The following is a 20,034-nucleotide window of genomic DNA, read 5'->3' as shown; positions in this document are numbered from 1 at the left end:
CTACAAAGTTTTGTTCACCCACATATGAACTGAACTGTCAGTTTTTAAACCATAGGAAATTAAAACTGCCCATCTTTTTCAGCTATAACAACTTCTGGAACAGCTTTCCATAACCTTTTGTATGGATAAAGGTTAATAATATGTCCAAGTTGACTTCTGAAAGTCCTGAAACAATTATTTTATGGTTAGTGGTTGAAAACAAGCTAATAAGGGATTAGCCAACCCATGTAGAAGACATCCAAAACATCTGGCTAACAAAGAAAGTTCACCCAAAAAGCAGACTACAAGGTGCTGAAGAAAGTCTCATAAAGTGTCATTTTTAGGAGTGTATTTAGAGAAAAGTATATTTCTAAGGTTAACTTTCATAGCATGTTTGAAAGAAGGAAACTTTTGCTCCATAAAAACATAAAGATCAGACTTAAAGGTGGCCTAAGATGCGTCATTGAACAGATTAGGATAGGTTTGACAATACAAAACATATTTACTACGTGTTTTTTTCACAAAATTATTCTTAGACAATAAAAATTTCCTCTGTACAGCTTTGTCTTGTAACTTTAAATCTGATGGCCACGCCCCCAAATCAATGTTAAAACTTATACATGAAAATGACTGCAAGTAAGTATGTAACTGTACATGTTTGAAAAGCAGAAGTGGAGCCTCCTGCACAAGCAAGAAGAAAGCAGCAAGTGGTTTCTGGATGGCAAGTCAACAACAAAACATGTTTTTTCCTGCAGTCATTGTACAGCGGTAAAACCAGCAGACCAAACTGATGGAGCTCCACTTGGGTTGCTAGGTCACAGCTTTTCCAGGGTTGCTGGTAATGGCTCATTTTCCAGACACCAAAAAGCATAAACGTTTTGCCAAAAACCAGCTGGGCTTTTTCTACTGCTGTTTTTAGAAGCAGTAGAAACACAAATGGAAGTACAAAAATGTGCAAGATGTTAATTTTGCCATAGAAAAGACAAATACAGCCTTTATGGATACCCATATGAAAAGTCTTCCTGGTTTGGGAAGCTTTGAACGTTACCATCATAAGATTCATCATGTATTTCAGAAAAATGTGACATCATCTGCAAAAACATTAAAGCTAAGGCTCAACTCTGCAACCTGTCAGAGATGGATGACATAGAAGTAGATCCATCAAGAACTTGGTGGGGAAAAAAGAAAGTCCTGGACAAAGATGAAGCCTAGATCTTTATCTCACTAAGATGCTGTGGAGTGACTTAAAACAGGCTGTAAATTGAAGAAACTCCTCAAACATCTCATAGCTAAGAGCAAAGAGAAAAAGGAAATTTTCTGAAGATCAAGGTTAAAGCGTGAAAGAAGTATCTTCCTAATGGGTTTTCAAAAAAGCGACTAAACACATTTTTTAAACCTCCAGTGCAAAAAGAAATTATTTATCCCTCCAATTGCTTTTAAAACCGAGTCTGATTGTTTACAACATCAAAAAACGTTAGAGTAAAACACATAAAGATTTTTGAAGCATCAAAAGAGAGTTCAACATTGATACTGAGACGTTATCCGCCCAGGATATGAACTTTTACATAGATCAGATCTTTAAGTGCTCCTGGAATAAATCCGTGTGAAACCCACACTTTAAAGCGTAAAACATTTTAGAAAAGACGTTTGACCTTGTTCTGTCAATATCTACAACTACACTAACAGCAACGACAGCATCACAATTAATTATCATGATAACACACTGTTTATTTTATGGCATAAAGTGTTTGTAAGTTTTATACACACTATAGACTCTCTTTTAAACTAGAAATTTGCTTCACAGAAACTTCTACAGACACAGAAAATATGCATTTAGTTCATATTAATGCAATAAAAAAGTTGGTCCCATGAGAAACTACTACAATTCAATAAGTATTACAGCAATATCCTCTAGTAATTCAATTTAATTATTTATCTCCTAGTTACAAAAAAGCTTATCTGAATATTTCAAGATTTGATTGGTTCCAGCAACACTTTCAAAAGGGAGGCTCACATTTTCCTCAAGTTGGGTCTTACATTTCTAGTTACTACTGCTGATTAAAAGCATGTTAAGCTCAGGTTACATTAAAAACTTACTTCTTTTTGGAAAAGAGTGGCCTCTTTTCTCACAACCTATCAAAAATCAATCACTGACATTATTAATTAAAAATACTATTATCAATATTATTATTCAGACTAATATATATTCTCTATTATCAACCAATTAGATTTATTAAAAACAATCTCTCATCTATAGAACTGCCCTGACTGCAGCACTTAGTACTCAAAATATTAAATAAAAAGACTAAATTTTAAGATGTATTTAGTTTATTGCTCTCTCAGGACTCTAAGAAAAGAGTTTCTAAGTTTTGTCTTTGATCTGAGGTTTGGCAATGAAATGAAAAATAAATTCAAAGTCTCCACCTATGATTTGACAACTTATAAAACCAGAAAAAGTACCAGATACTTGTTTACTTCCTCATGATTTGTTCCTTATTATGCATTGAAAATTGAAACCAGGTGATATTTAAAGTAAAAATCTCAGGAGTTGAGCAAAACAAAAAACCTACACCAACTGAACCTTTTAGGATAAGTAAGAAAAAACTTTTGTGCACAAAAGGAAAGTTTTATAAATCCCATTGTGCTTATAAGATTTTATAAAACAGTAGTATTTTAACTAATCAAGATATGAAGTCATTTTTGGAGTGTATTTAAAAATTGTGTGTCAATTTTGAAGTTAGATTTATGTTATTCTATAAATGGTTGGCTAAAAATGCAGTTTTATTATGTTTTCCAGTTTTACATAAAAGCTTAACAGTGTACTAAAAATGCGGTGTTTTTTCACCTCAAAATCCAATATGGCTGCCTCAAAAGACAGTCGAATTTCTTGTTTTTGCACAAAGATTTTGATGAAAGTTGACTGATTATTTTCATCTAAAATAAAACCAGCTTCAAAATGATTGTGCGCAACTTTTTCTAATTAAAATAATTTTAAAAAATGGTATGTGGAAATATTTCTCTTTTCCAATCACTTTCTGGTGCATTAAGTCAAATTTAAACATATTTGTGTTCTTGAACGCCACCGTTTTGGGAGAATAGAGGTTTAAAAATGTTCCACTCCTGATTCAGTAAATGTGGGATGTTTTTGTACTTTCTAATTTATTTTGGGCTTCCAAAAAGTGTATTGGCGACATAATTAGATCTTTAATAAGGTTTTTAGTTAGTTTCAAAACAATCCATCAAGAATTTTTACTAATGTTTTGCATACAAATACAGTTATACTATTGTTTGCGGCCAGATGCACATCTAAAGACACGTTCATGCGCCGTGAATCAGGCTTCCAGCATTTAACAATTAAGCCCCATAATTTAATTCATAGTTTAATTGGTTGCAGCTTGGCTCCATTTAACTGGTCTACTGTAAGAGATGCACCAACATGTCACCCTTTCACAGAAAAAAGTTTTTTAAACATACCTTTCAGTTTTCTCCTCTTTATAGACAAGAAAATATAAAAACAAGGCTTTGAAGGCAACGTCCATGACATTTATATAAAACATAAGTTCAATATTAAAACAATTCAGCTGACAGAAAGGTAAAAAACGTGATTTTGATAAGAAATGTTCTGACTGAAAGGCTTTTAACATTGAAATGTTTTCACTTCTGTAAGATGATGGTGTTAATCTTAATGCATTTTCACATAATGGGTAGCAATAGTTGTTAATCTGTGTTTAGAAATTTACTTTTATTTTCTTGCTGCAAATATAGAACATAAGATAGTTTTCACTATTGGGTTGAAGATAGTTCCAGATTACATTATTACTGCCGACTGCTGCTACATTTTCTTACCTAATAAAATAGATCTAAATGAAAATAACTGGTATTTTGAACAATTATTAAGGAAAAAAATGGAAAATAACCAAACACCTGCCTTCATTTATATATATATTATTAAAACTTCATTTGTTTCTTTTACTAAAATCTTTGGTAAAAGTTTTTAGGAGCCACACTTCAGGTTGTGAATCCCTGTTATACAATAACAACAACTTGAGTGACTTGTTCAAAATGTATTTAGCCAATTAGAGAGCTCTTGTCCCTGAAAATAGCTAATTAAACTGAATGCATGTACGAAACTCACATCTCCTGCACACATTATCATGAAGCTCAACAGCACTTCTAAACCATGAACCCATTATTTTGTGGAACAAACAGGAAAATGGAAAATGCACTGAATCACAAACTTGGTGAATTTTCTGACCTGCAGAGTTGCAGTTCATCCTCAGCCTGACTCACCATTTTACTGCAGTTAAGTGGAATCAGCTGTCAGCAGCTTCACAGAGATTATTGCTGACAGTGTGCTAATTTAATGCTTCCTGAAATATGGGGAAAATTAAAAACACAATGGATGAGTCGGTAATGGTTGCTTTGAGTGTTGTTTGGTCTCTTCCTCTATCAGAACTGTTCTGACATGTTCTTGTTGTTGCACTCTGAGGAGATCTCCACCCTCTTATTTGGAAACGATTTGTGCAGACAGAAAGGACATGTTTCGTATTTCAAACTAATAGTTGGCAAGAGACGATACTAAGAGATACACTATACTGCCAAAAGTGTTCGCTGACCTGCCTTGACTCACATATGAGGTTAAGTGACATCCCATTCCTAATCCATGGGGTTTATTCAGTATGACATTGGCCCACCCTTTGCAGTATGAACAGCTTTTACTCTTTAGAGAAGCCTCTCCTCAAGGTTTAGGAGTGTTTATGGGGATTTCTGACTATTTTTCCAGAAGCGCATTGGTGAAGTCACACATTAATGTTGAACGAGAAGGCCTGGCTCTGTTGAGGTCAGGACTCTGTGTAGGCCAATAAAGCTCATCCACCCCAGGCTCTACCATCCATGTCTTTATAGACCTTGTTTTATGCACTGGTGAACAGCCATGCTAGAAAGGAAATGGTTAGCTCCAAACTCTTCCCACAAAGTTGGGAGCTTGGAATTGTCCAAATTGTCTTGGTATGCTGAAGCATTCACAGTTCCTTTCACTGGAACTAAGGGGCAAAGCCCAGTCCATGAAAAGCAATCCCACAACATAATCCCCCCTCCACTAAACTTTACCCTTAGCACAATGCAGTCAGGCAAGCTCCGCTCTCTTTGCAACGCCAAACCCAGACTCATTCATGAGATTGCCAGATGGAGAACGCGCCTCCACTGCTCTAGAGTCTAGTGGTGGCGTGCTTCACACCACTGCATCTGACGTTTTGCATTGCACTTGGTGATGTCTGGTTGGAAGCCCATCACTCCACGAAGCTCCCTGCGCTCCGTTCTGGAGCTAATCTTAAGGCCACATTAAGTTTGGAGGTCTGTAGTGATCGACTGCAGAAAGTTGGTGACCTCTTCGCATGATGCACGTCAGCATTCGCTGGTCACGCTCCATCAGCTTATGTGGCCGACCTCTTCCTGGCTGAGTGTCTGTTATTCCCAAACATTTCCATTTTTTCATAATGCAGCTGACAGTTGGTGTGGAATATTTAGGAGCGAGGAAATTTCCCGACAGGATTTGCACAGGTGGAAGTGATTGAAACACCGAATTCCCATAATTTGGATGGGTGAACAAATACTTTTGGTAATATAGTGAATGTTACATGAGGATAGGAGGTGGATATATAGATCGAATCACCCTTAAAAACCATTGTTTTCATGAATTAAGTTTGTCAAAATGTATTTTAAAATATGAAAATTGAACCACAGGTAAGCTGCTTTCTATATAATTTGTCTGACACGAGTTACTTACTCGCTTTTAATGGGTTATGATCATTTTTTTTATGTCCAAGATTATGATATAGTTGCAGTTGAAGTTCACATTTCTGAGTAAAACAAGTGAAATTCAGCTTTTGTCGTAAATTGTACCATAAGTGTTATGTTATAAAGACAGATTATGTTAAGTACAACAGGTTTTCAGCCAAAAAAACAAATTATGATGTTCATTGTGTGAGATTTAGGTGTTTATCCTGGTGTAGGCCGTATTTCGTCTACTTATTGTGACTGGGAGCAGTCTGCACACATTTTTTGAAGATTTGTTGCTCTCAAAGAATGGTTGAAATCAATCAGACTATTTATGGAGCACTTTTTATACTCATAAAAATGCAAAGAACGCTGCCTCTTAAAAATAAAAGTAAAAAACAAGGATAGCCCAACATAGACACCATTGGAAGATTTTAAATCCAATGAAAAACTTTCTAATCAACTGAAATGAGGAAGAGCTCCTTACTTTAAGAAGAACCACCGATCATCTTCATCAGTTTTTGCATTTTATTTTTAGGACTGAGTAGAACATATATGAGCGGTACGACAGCTGGACACACACTAATGCTTATATTTTTATATAAATGTTAATTTGGCACATTCAGACTCAATTACTTTCCAACAAAGCAACGTGTCTAACATGGTTGGTGGTTACCATAGTAACCAGCAGCTGCTCTTGACGGTTGGTGGTTACCATGGCAACCAGCAGCCGCTCTTGAGGGTTGGTGGTTACCATAGCAACCAGTAACTGACTGCTCCTCCCCCTTTTTCTGATGCTGTTTGAAATTTAGCTCTGTTTTCTTTACAAATATCATATTTTAATACATGTATATTTTAGGCAAATCTAATGATAATTTTGTGAGTAGTTTTGCTATGCTTTGTATCATTATTAATTTGAACTGTATTTAATTATACAAACCGTAACTGCTGCCAACTGCTGTTAACTGCTCATTGGGAGCTATTGCTTTGTAGTTTGTTTAGGGTTATTTATTATTTTTTAGTTAATGTAAAGCAACAGAAGCTGCAGGACTGACGTTAAACAACTTCATTTCCTCTCTTGTTAGAATAAATACAATAAACCTGAGTATTTCTGTCGTGAAGTCAGCCTACCGGACCTAAGACAGAAACGCTACATATGTAAATATTTGGTGAATAAATGAGATAAATAAGGACCAATAAAATGTGTTGTATAGGTCAGTAAATGCATTTTCTCTGCGACCTCAGTTAAAACATCTAGCTATAACTTTTTGGAATTTCAACACACTTTTTCTCAATCCACCCAAACAGATTTATCTACACTCTTAAGTTCTTTGTGGCTCGGTTTTATTCGTTTTCTGCAATATTGCTGACAAAAAGACAAACAGTGAAATAAAAAAGCAATAATCCACATGCTGGGTGCAGAAAAAAGCATCTACTATGGTTATTGTAACGTCCATTTTAATGTAGACACACAATTCTGCTCTCATCCTGAAAGAAACCACACACATCTTAAAGATAAATAACACATGCCATCTGTTTTACTTTTAAAAGTTCACCAAGAAGCTCAAATGACATGATGAGAAGGCCGACATGCTGGAATGGAGCACAGCGGTTTAATTACGCTTTTCCATAGGGAGCCTTCAAGGTACAGTTTCATCAGTTATGGTCACTCCTAGAGTTCACAATGTTTATCTAGATAATTATAATCCACTGGGGGCTGCCGCTCGTTATGCATGTGCAGCATTAGACAGCGCCAAACATTTAATTAAGAAGCTTCACAGCAACAAGTCGGTTTAAAATAAACACCTGCAGCATTTGAGATGTCTGCGTGATACAGATGGGAAAAATTTACATACGGCCATTGTGCTGTGTAAAAGATGATTCTTGTCACATTTAAATGTTTCAGGTCATCAAACTAATTTAGTACCAGATAGGAATAATTTGAGAAAGTACACAAAACTTTATTATCAAAGCACTGCAAAACTCTAAAATTGTACCAAGTATCTTTGCACACTGACGTTAAGATAGAAGTAACTTGAAAATTACTTTTCAGCACAAAATGGGAACTAGGTTTAAGTCAACACTTCCTCAATATTTACTTTAAACAAGTTCTAGTTCCACTGGCAGATTATATTACTCATAATAAAGACTTTTCCCCCATGTTACAAGTTACATAATCTGCCAGGGAAAATAGCATTTTATCCTTCTGTAGTCATGTGATCAACAACAGGATGTTACTACAGGTGGAAAAAATGAAGAAGACAAACATAATACTTTTTCACACAACTGTACATTAGAACATTTTTTATTCTCAAGCCTCAATAGAATGAAATGAATCAATGCAGTTCCAACAGTCGACACCGTCCACAATCGTGAAGTTGTTTACTTCCTCGGTCTGGCTTGTTTTCCTCAATTATGCAGATTTTGCTCCCAGTTGTTCACACTTACTAAAAGGCAGAAAACATCTTGAAGTCACACATGAAAGAAACTTCAGCACAGCTGGTTTATCATCTATCTGCTCTCCAACCAGGTCAGAAATGGCCCTCAGACATGTCTTTGATCCTCCATTCTCGTATTTTTACGAACACCGTGTTAGCATCATTGCACTTAACTATGCGTGAGCAGCAGAGGTACTAACCCTCCATCTACTCCTTCTTTGTGTGGCAGATAACCACCAAATGGAGACTTCAGGGAAACAAGACGGACAAATGAAATCTTTAAGTGTTAGACCCACCACCAGACAATGGTGATTTTATATAATGCGACTGAAAGATATATGGGTCATATTTTCTGCAAGTAAAGTTTCATCACTGCAAAAATAAAATATCCAAGCATGTATTTTGATCCAGTGTTTGCAAATGTTCTGATATTTGCACCAGAAACTAGACAACAATACTTGGTAAGATTTTGTGCTTATTCAATATCTGTGAGAAAAAAAGTCTCCAGTCGTTGCACTGCAAAAACACAAAATCTTACCAAGTATTTTTAGTCTAGTTTCTGATGCAAATATCTTAGTACACTTGAAATAAGTTTAAAAAATTACTTGCAAGTAATTTTTTAATAAAACGTATGAGGTTTTTTTAAGTCAGTTATTAATTAATATTGGTAAGAAATATTGCAAATTATTTCACTTTTAACATGAGAAAAATGGAAAGTGAAATAATCTGCCAATGAAACTAGTCCTTCTTAAATCACTATTAAAGGAATATTTATTTTAAGCAAGTTCATACATCACATTAAAAAGTTACTTGTAAGTAAGTTTGATCTTTTTTTGTGTGTACTACAACATTTGCACAAGAAACTAGGTCAAAAATATGTGGAGAGATTTTGTATTTTTGTAATGCAGAGAGCAAATCCATGCTAAATCCAACATTTCTGAGTGGAAAACTGATCAAGTCTCTCGTATTATAGGAAAGTCCTGGATAAACCTTAAGTTATTCAATGGAGAGTTTAAAAAAAAAGTCTGTAATATAAAAAAAATCCAGTGAATCCAAATCTTGTATTTTTCCAATGGTATTTTTACATCAGATAATCCATAGCCAACTCTTTCTGCAATTCCTATTTTTTACCCCCAGAAATCTAAATTGGTCCACTTCAGTATGAATACTAAATCAGATCTGTATCTAATTATTTTAATAATGTCTGCAGTCTGAACTCTTATGTCACATCTTATCAAACTTTTAAGCCATTGATGTGAGATTGGCATCATAATTCTGCACCAGAAGAAGCAGATCAGGATGTAAACAATGTCTGAAGACTAGAATTATGAGAAATATTAAAGAAGTCTGTGTCAGAGAATCAAATCACATCTCAATCCCACAACTCCTGACTCTTTCATGCTCATGGACATTTCCTAACCGCCACTAAAGATGCTTCACGCGTAGCATCTGCACTGAGCTGAACATTGATTTCAACATTTCCCTCTTGGTTTTGGGAGACTTCAAATGTGTTTTTCGTTAAATTTAGCAGGGTCTAGATAATTTCCTCCATCTTCTGTCTAACTACTGCGGCCCAGACATTTAATCAGAACAAGAGATTGTTCCCACATGTACTCCACACCTCTTACCTGCCAGAAATTCCTGCTGCTCATTCTAAATGTTGCTGTAGGCCTCTTGGCAGCCTTCCTGACCAGTTTTCTTGTCTTTTCATTCGTTCAGGAGGAACTTCCAGTTCTTTATGTTACAATTTTCTCCACTTGAATATCATTAGAGCCATAATTAGTGACATTCTAATGATGGCTATTATTATTTCTCTAATCGTTAAATATTTTAGCAAACGATTAATTGTGAAATAGAGTATACAGACTCAAAACAGTCTATTTGCTGAAAATACGATTTACTCAGAGCAGTTAAGTCAAAAATGTACAAAATATTTATACATTTAGTATTTAAAATAAGAACATCTTTGTGTGTAAACATGTTTTTAACTTGAACTGGTTCAAATTCACTAAAATAATGCTTTTTGATTACATTTTAGGCAATAAAATATTTATTTTCTTCTTAAAAATGAACTGAATTATTTGCATATTTTAATGTATTTGTAATATTGTACAAAAATAATTAAGTAGTTAAATGAGAAAGCTGTAGAATGTGTCAATTGGTTTTATCCAATTAACAATCAAATCAAACTGAACAAAATGTGTCTTTATTCTCATTTAATATGTTCATCTATAAAACAGAGAGATTTCCACAACCTTTGACCTCATCAGGTTATTCCTGAGTCCTGGTAAATCTCTGCCAAATCAGAGGAAATTCCCTCCTTTGCTCATAATATTGAGAGATATGAACGGATGTTGAGGAAATGAAAAATAAATCACAATAACTCAAAGTAAAGCTGAACTTTTAAAGAAACAATATGAGCTAAGGAGCGGAAAGTTCAGGTAATAATGCAAACCTGTGGAGCATCGAGGTTTTTCATATAAAGGTCCAATAATCTCACTTCATCATGCAGATTTTACAGTTTTCATAGAAGTGTTTATATAGTTCCCTCTTGACTGCTTCCGACTCACTGTTTATATTCTGTTTGTGTTTTTAAGTCATAACTTTTCCAACTTTGTGTTTTATCATCTTTTGATTTAAATGTTTTCTGCTAGAAGAGTTTAAAAGAAAAACTCCAGTGGTTTTAGTGTTTTTCTGCTTTCAGAAAACAAGTTTCTGATATTAAAAAGCAGGTGGACATGAAAATTAAGGAAGTAGGTTAAATTATATTTCAAATGTATTAGTTTGACAAAGCAGGTCAAAAATGATTACTATTGACTCCTGTCAGTACCAACTGTTATTAGTTATTTTCACAAGCTGTTTATCAATGGGTTTAGTGAGTTTCTCATTATAAAGCGGAGAATAAAATGAAATGGAATTAGAAAAAAACTATAAAAAAATTTAATTTTACATATTTTTAAAAAATAATAAAAAATGTAAAGGGAAAAATACAAATTTAAGATGATAATAATGATATTAAATCACAACATTTGGCAACTATTTCTGACTTCATCATCTAGTTTTTAATACAAATATTACGTTTGGAATAAGGCAAAACTAACTTACAAGTTTCCAACAAGATATAAAAGCTTGTTGGAAACTTGTAAGTTAGTTTTGCCTTACTCCAAGTCTACTAAGATATTTGAATTAAGAACTAGACTATTAACACTTGCAGTGAAGGATCTTTGTGTTGTTTTGGTCAGAATGACAAGCCACGAGAACGATGACACAACGGAAAAATCCAGCCGCAAACGAAGGAAACAAATAAGTTAAAAACCCTGGTGATCTGATTGAACAATTGACATAAAGAAGAGGGAATAATTAACCATAAAAGATGAAAAATCTAAACTAATACATCAATGAAGAGCAATAATAAACACAGATTCATTAAATGACTCCAGAGGAATGCTGGAAAATTAATTAACACAAAGGAAGCTGAAATAAGACTCAAACAGAGATCTGAGTGGAATAAATCCAAATGAACACATGAATATGAAACACAAGAGTGAACCAAAACAACTCAGAGATCAGAAAACATCTCTGCTTTTCTCATTTTTTTTTTGTCCTTTCGGGCTTCATTCATATCTTTCTTTCGGTCTCCCTTGAAACATTTCAATCACCTTGAGAATTAACTGTGATATTTAATCGTGTTTTTGTCATTTTTTTATAGACGCATTGAGTCGCACAATGGGATTCATGGCAAATGTACAAGATGCCTAAGTAAAATATTTAGATCAAATTATGAGGAAAAGTAGTCTGAAAGTGTAAAAACAGTATGCATTGTGCTGTTTGTCCAAAGAAAATGCATCGTTACAGTGATAGAAAGACTTTGCTGAAGAAAAAAATCCAAATCCAAAACATCTACTGAACTCTTTTCAACCAAAAAACACTTAGTGATGATTTTTGAGACAAACATAAAAATGTATTTGTTTGTTTCTTGTGGATCCAGTTAAGTAAGGTGTATTTTTTGTATATTAAGCAAAGTTCAACGTTGCATTGTATTTTTCTTTGCTTGTATTTCCTTCTTGGTATTGATTGGCCCTTGAATTTATTGCCCCCATTTGTATAACGCTTCACTGTAAAAAGCATTTTTGGGCTAGTTTCTGGTGAAAATATCTTAGTAAGCTTGAAATAAGACAAAAGTAACTTACAAGTAAGTTTACAGCAAGATATGGGAGCTTGTTTTGAGTCCCTAATGTTGCTAAAAAAGTAGATTATTTCACTTAAAACACATAAAGAACATCTTAAAATCTGCCAGTGGAACAAGAACAGCTTTTATCATTATTAAGGAATAATTGACTCGTATGTCTTGTTGAAAAGTTACTTGTGAGATAGTGCAATTAAAACAAGACAAAACCAAGATATATGCAGGAGAAACAACACAGAAATACTTAAGATTTTGTGTTTGTGAACATGAACCTGTAGTGTTTGAATTAAAAAAGATTCAATTTGAACAGCACCAGTGAACTAATTCCTCTGGTTTTCCTCGTGACGTCGGAGGAAAATGTTTTATTTACAGACAGCATTAACTCCTTTAGTTTTCTTGACGAATATTCACACATGCAGCTCAAGGCATCAAGCAGAAAAACAGATTGCAGGAAAACATCTGATGTCACAGAACATTTAGTGACTTTAAAAACATAAACACCCTGGATAAAAATTCCTCAAGCGCTTGTCGGAACTGGAAAACCACTCTCCGTCTGTGCTGCATGCCGCATTCGCCCCAGGACTTGGACGGAGTGGGAGAACTGACTTAATGCTGTGAAATTTGGCAAACGCTCACTGTGGGCACTTTTAAGTGACTGACTGCAGTAAGAGCCACTTCCAGAGATCCATGCAGCGACTGTAACTTCCCAAGCTGCAAGGGGGAGGACTTCCTAATGTGAGCCCTGCTTGTTAACAAAAAACTGAGGGCTTGTTGAAGAAGAAGAAGAAGAAAAAAAAGTTGACTCTATACACCAACCGCCCTCCTTGGAATCCATTTGATTGGTTAACCAATTTCTCAGCTGAAGAAATTATACATTTTTCAGTAGTGATTGAGATGATTATATGTGCAGTAAAGCAGGCAAACACAAATGAAAATGATGCTCTTAGACAAAAACATTCTCACTTAGACGTTATTTATATCTTCCTGTCTAAGCTGAAGTCAGATTTTCTCCATTCAGTCCAAACCAGCCCAACAGCGGGGAGCTTTATGCTGACAGGCAGGGAAGCAGTTTTCGTGCCAAGTCTTGTCCCCCTGCTGCAGTGTAAATGAATGTAAATCAAGTTTTCCACTTGGGGGGAAATGACAGCTACACAGATGCCAGCATTGTTATTTATATGTTTTTGTTCACAGTGCGTGGAAACTGAGGTGAGAAGAGGTGAAATCACACCGCAACAGGCTCGCAAAACAGGTTACACGTTTAAAAACTTCAACTAAAATAAACAAAAAAACAACAACTTTGATTCTTTAAAGCTATAAAAGTTGCAAATAAATGAGTACTTACTTAAGAAAATCACGATGGGGAGATGCTTCCTCCTAAAATCCATGACTTTCCTGGTTGCAGCGAGCGGAGCTTCTGCTTCATTTACTCCCGCATCAACGCGTGGGTTCAACGCGTGGGTCTGACCGCCTGGACGCGCCTCGGCAGACGGACACATGCGCGCAGCTCCGGCCGGACTGTGGAGTTATTTCTCCGAGTTGCGCACTGTTGTTGCCTTTGCTCACTCCAGTGATGCTGATGCTGCAGCTGCCGGTGACGACAGAGCCCCTGACCCGCCCCCCGGTTAGTCACCGCTCCTGCGCTTCAAAGGTTTGATGGCAGGATGTGAGTTCTTGGTCTCTGAAGAAAGATCATAAAACTAATCTCAGTAAATGAGGTGATAATCTAAGAACAAACCGGAAGGTTGATAATAAAAGCGTCTGCTTCATTTTGACTATAATTATATAGCACTACTGAGTTTTTATGAGGATGAATTTGGCTCTTCTGGTTCCTTTCCCAGCTGTTAATGGGAAGCTGCCGAACTGCCAGGGGCGGTTCGAGCCTGAATGGTTCTTGCTGTGGCACCAGGAATGGGCCCCGTTCCCTTCAAACCACGGTTGGTAGTAACTAGTTACATTTAGTCATTATTTTTGGAGAAAATTTACTTTTAAGAATCACTTAAAAGTGATTCTTAAAAGTAATTTTTTTTTTTTGTATTCTATCAACTAAAAAGCATCAATGCCTCTGCTGGGCTACATATTTGCCATTTTGGGGCATTTCTCCGCCTGTTAGTGTCGTGATTTATTTTTCTTCCTAGTTTGATTGCTCTCCTCTCCTCTCTGCTTTTCCCATTCAGCCAACTGATGTCATCTCATGTGTTTTCCATCCCAGCGATCACCTGGGATCGCTCCTAGTATGTTTCCAGGTTCTTTACTGTGGATTTGTCACCTTTAGGGGTTTTTCCTCATCAAGTTAGCAACCCCTGGCATATGAACAAAAGAAAAATAAATACAAATGTATTTTAAGACAGAAAGGTGTCCTTGGTGGCTTTAAGTATTTTTGTGAATTTAAACAACAGTTCTAATGATCTGATGATTAAATGACTGAAATGAATCTTTGTGAAATGTCAAATTAATTTCATTAGGTAGATCATTGGTGAAAATTTTGGCTGGATCATTGACATTATCAGAGTTCAGTAATATAGGCTATTTGTTTATACAGTTTAAAAATCTTGGAATGGTGGCAGCTCCATAATTTACATGTTTTTTTGCAGGTACTAAAGGCAGTAGATATTGAACTCCGCTTATCAAAAATTGCAGCCGAGTTGTGTGATTTGCATTTCTATTTCAACATTCTGCAGTTATACAACATGTAAATTTAAATATGAAAATTAATCTGAATGACTTTTGCATTTAAACTTAATTTTTAATACTATATAGGTATTATTCTATAATAAAATGTGGAAATTAGGTTTTTGTTGCAAATATTTTTAGATGCGGATATTTCTCATTCGTATTATATTTTGGTTGTGTCACATTTTCCCTTCCAAAGAAAACATTTGTTAAAATAATTCATAAAAGTTTATCATATCCTTACAGGTTATTATTTTTGTTATAACAATCCTGATAACCCCTCAATTCAAGCCCAATTTAACAACATTCCCCAACTGTTTCAGGCTGAAAATTAATCAATGCATAATTAAAAAAGTAATTTAAAAAAATATTAAGATTGAATGTGAATATTTTTAGTGACCAAATTGGAAATATGGTCAGGTAGCATGCAGGGATGCCACAATAAGCTGCATGTTTTGATCATTAAAATACTTTCCAAAGCATTTCGCTATACCGATAGATAAAACTGATTGGTTACAGTCTGGTAACTAAACACTGCTTCATGCTAACCACCAGGACCCTTTCCAAGACATTCGTCACAGTCTCCATGCTTGTCTTTGTTCGGTTTTCAAAAGCAGTGATTTATGGTTTCCTTTACACTGAACAGGACATCAGCAGATGTTTTCTGCTCATGATCCTTTGACAAGCTTAATGCTATTGCTTCTGGTATGTTGACCTTTACATTTTCATCTGCAGCAGTAGTTAAATCATCTCAACCGTTGTCTAGGGTGGAAAACATAAAGAAAAGGTCTAACACGCTTGTTAAGTCCATAACTTTCCTAAAATATTTCTCTAGTTGGGCTTTTTGAGGTTATGTATTGCCTTTTTATTGCCAAACCTCATCCACAAATCTACACTGATTCCAAAAGTAAGTGCAATCCCTTATTCTTCTGCAGAGAACACTACTATTTTCCCATAAAAATAAAAGAAGTTACAAGATGTTTGAATTATTCCTCTTGGCAAACTGTACCGGTGTAAGTTCTGTAAGGACCAAATATTCTTTGGAAAGATCGATGAGAGTGTGTCCTTGTGTGTCCATCTAAGACAAACATTGCATTACTCAAGTTTAGCTTGTGGTTTCATACTTAGGGTAATCAGCCACGTCTCATTATCCCACAGAACAATGATGCTTGGTTTTCCTGTCGTTCCATTTAGCACGATTGGAGACGTTACCCAGAAACTTGATATGTTTCTTTGGGGCAGCATCTGGCTATTTACATAAGCCTGCCATTTGCCAAGAACAAAGAGGAATTATTTCTTAAATAGATAGTTTTGGCAATTTCATGGTTATCAGTCAAGTGTTACATATATAATTTAGTTTTGCATTGGCTGCAGCTGCACTGCTGGGATTTTGGAGATCTGGGTAAATAATTTCATCTTTCATAGGAGTAATGTGTTGAATATCTTCCTTTAGAAAAATCCACATTTTTCCAAAATGCTAACTGAACTCTGTGGTCTTCTGATCAAGCAGAGGCAGACCAAGTAAAACAGGGCTGTGGAAGATCTGGTTAATTTTCTAAGTTCAACTTGAATCAAACAGTAGTGAGATTTCTTTCAGCTGATTTTAATTATCGTCTGGTTTCTTCAGTCTACTGTTACTCATGAAGTACCGGTTCTGAGTCTGGTTTGGGTTCTTCTTCCAGAGGGATGTGCCCTGTTCCTACAGAGGGAGAAATCCTGAAACTATGGAAGGGGACTGAATCAGACCCAGATGATTTTTTTTAACAATTTTCAGCTGTTTGGGGTAGCGTGCAGTGGATCGAGCACACGGCCCAAATATGGAAGCTGTTAGTTCTTGAGTGAGCTATCCAGAGTTGAACTCCTGACATGACTTTTGCAGAATGTCAGTTTCTTTCATGTTTGATTACCAATACAGAAATCCATTCATCATCCTCTGATTATTCGGAGTTGGGTTGTGGGGACAGCAGACTAAGCAGAGAAGCCCAGACTTCTCTTCAGAGATATCGCAAGATATCTTGTTGTGAATTTGGGATCTTCTTGGCCCAGGTTAGTGAATAAACTTAGTCCATCCAGTGTGTGCTGGGTCTCCTCCTGGCGTCAAAGAGGCATCTTAACCAGATCTGGAAGCAGATGTACTCTGACTCCCTCCCGGATGATCGAGCTTCTCACTCTTGTCTTGAAAGGAGAGCCCAAACACCCTGCAGAGGAAAATCATTTTGGCTGCCTGTATCTCATCAGGATCCAGAGCTTGTGACGAGAATACGAATGTAGATCAACTAGAGGTAAGCTGAGAGGTTTTCCTTTTGGCTCAGCTCTCTCTTCACCATGAGAAACTGATACAGAACCAGCATCACTTTAGAGACAGCATCAATCCACCCATTGATTGCCCATGACTCCATTTTCTCCTCACAGTATGAGGAGAAAATGGTGCGTTCACATCAGCCCTGTTTAGTCTACCGTTTAGTCTATGCAAACGAATTAGAGTTTCAATGCGAACTCTAATCCATTTGCATAGAAAGTCTGGTTTGTTTTGGGAGGTGCGAATGTGCAAAAAACCTAGGTCTCAGTTCAAATGCGTATGTAGATGAGAGTGGACCAGAGACAGCACAAAAAAAGTGTTAAAATTTGTGTCAAATGCACAGAAAACAATTTAAAAGGTGAAATAGAGTCGTTAATTTGGATCCAAGTGTTCCTTGAGTTGTGTCTTCTCTTCAACTCTGCAATAAGCGTCACTCATTCCATCACTTTAATGCAACCACTGGTCAGACATGTTGACAGATGTTGTCATGCAGCAGCAAACAAGTGGTGAACCTCAAGGTTAGCAGGAAATGACTTGCCCTTGAAGTTGAATCTAATAAAAGTGAAATATGGCCGGGCCTTTCAGGATGCAGTTTCACTATCAACCATGTGTCTACATCTTGTCGGGTCTGATCTCTAAGAGTTCTCCAATTACACATGTTCTGGGCACTGAAGAACCTTTTCTAAATAACACAAAGAGGTCCTTGAGAAAAATCTGCATGGATTCCACACAGCTGTTCTTTGGAAAAACATCACATCAATCAATGAGAATATGGGACAAAGAAATGTGGCTTTCCTCCTTTTTTCCCTCTGTACATTGGTCGACAAGACAGTAATTACGAAGGAGATCAGATAACAAGTCCATACAGCTTTTCTAAGGAACCACATGTAAAGTAACATAAACCCCATTCTTTACTTGTTTTGACAACTGTTGAAGATTTAAATTCCTTCGGGAACATGAACATAGCTGTGGGGACAGATTGGAAATGTCAATGAAAACTTGACAGAGAAAAGTTATGTTCCAGTCTAGGAAACCTTAGACAGGGCTTTTTACTGCCATATGGCAAAACAATTTCTAAAACTGCAAGAACAATTGTCAGAGATTCCAGCGGAGGACAAGTGATGATCGCAAAGTGTATGCAGACTTTAGAGTAGTAGTCACTGTGTTACATTGACCTACGCGCAAATCGTTCTTGCAGACAGCGGAATTCCCACGAAGCAGTGCACTGATATATAATACTGCATCTAAGGATGAGCCACTCGTCACTATCCTTCCAAAATCCTTTCATGTGAACAAACCATAAGAGCTACAAAATATACACAACAAATATCACCATTAATAACTCAAACAGTATGTTGCCTTTATCCTTTTGCCTTATTAATTTACCTGAAAAGGATTATTTACCTTTTTGTCCTGGACAATCTTTACCTTAACTGCCATTACGACATACTTATTTTAGCATTGCGTTTGATATTTTTCATGTACCATAATGTAACATATAACAGCATTTAATCTTTGATTTGCTAAGCATGGCTAATTTAACAAAGATCACGAGCACCCTCTAGTGGGCGAAACCATAAATGCTACTAATAATAGCAATCTGTTTGCTCCGTGAAATATATCTAATCGTAAACTTGCACAACAAAACGCTAACACAAACCCCGTTTTCTCATCAACCAGGTGCCAAAGAACAGCAAAAATTACTTCTGGACAATATCCTTTTCTCGTTTTCCACCGAGAAGCACACCTCTGTGTATGCAGGCGTTCACGCTGCTGCTGTACATTTTGCGACAGTCGATTTACGACGCCTTGTTGTTCTAAGTCTTTCAAAATAAAAGCCTCACTGCTGCAGCAGAATAATAGCACATATGAAAATATTTACAATAAAAGTATAACAGAAATGTAATTTAGACTAAATTTAAGGTAAAGTTTATGTTATCCTGAAACAAACAAGCTACCATTAGCATCTGGTCTTGTCGCGAAAGGCGAAAATGCGAGTAGCTTTACCCGATTAGCTCTTCGTTAGCTTAACGTAAAGGTTAAATACAAAAACATACGTCAAACATTTGTCAATAAAAACACGACTTTAGTTGCTCAGTTTAACCTGATATGCTTAACCTGGACTTTTATAGATGTAAACTTTATCAGCCTGTAGAAACATTCACAAATAAAACTGACTTTATCAACTGGTGCTTCTAAAAGTTGTTGATCTTTGTTGATCATAAATCCACATCTTTTAAAAAGTGTTTTTCCATCCTCTTCAAAACCATGCACTTTTTATGTTGGTGCACAACAAAAAATATTAATAAATACCTGTGTAATTAAACCTTCCCATAAAAACATGGAATAATTTTCTGTTAATTGGCTTCATGTCCTTTTTTTGCCGGGGGTAAAGTGTTTACAGCACCAGGAAAGTTTCAATATCCTCAGTGATAATTTTTCTCATTAAAGCCGGCAATTAGGATTATCCTCAGGTTAGAAGAAACCTATATGAGTTTCTATGTTCAGATCAGAGACAGCATGTTCAGAGGATGATGAGTCATGCAGCTAAATGGAGAATCAATACACTCAGATCAGTTGTGTTCAACTGTGAATGAAAGATGGCATGTTGAGACGGTTTAAACCACAGCCAACAGAAAGTGGCGTCAGTCCTGTCATAAATCTCTGTAACAGAATCTTTGGGTATC

General features: G+C 36.0%; 1 protein-coding gene across 1 annotated transcript in view; it reads right to left on the bottom strand.

Annotated features, from left to right (window-relative positions):
* The window catches only part of ltk (leukocyte receptor tyrosine kinase), a 72,128-nt gene extending 58,245 nt beyond the window's left edge, over positions 1 to 13,883 (bottom strand). Inside the window, exon 1 of the mRNA XM_055053314.1 lies at positions 13,721 to 13,883. Coding sequence (XP_054909289.1) covers positions 13,721 to 13,874 — 154 coding nt within the window. The 5' untranslated portion in view covers positions 13,875 to 13,883. The remainder of the gene's footprint in view (positions 1 to 13,720) is intronic.
* Between the last annotated feature and the right edge of the window lie 6,151 nt (positions 13,884 to 20,034).

This window comes from Poeciliopsis prolifica, unplaced genomic scaffold (genome assembly GCF_027474105.1).
Source record: "Poeciliopsis prolifica strain line A6 unplaced genomic scaffold, Auburn_PproV2 SCAFFOLD037, whole genome shotgun sequence".
In the NCBI taxonomy this organism is placed as follows: domain Eukaryota; kingdom Metazoa; phylum Chordata; class Actinopteri; order Cyprinodontiformes; family Poeciliidae; genus Poeciliopsis; species Poeciliopsis prolifica.
Note: the sequence above shows the minus strand (reverse complement) of the source record. Positions and strands in the feature narration are given on the sequence as shown.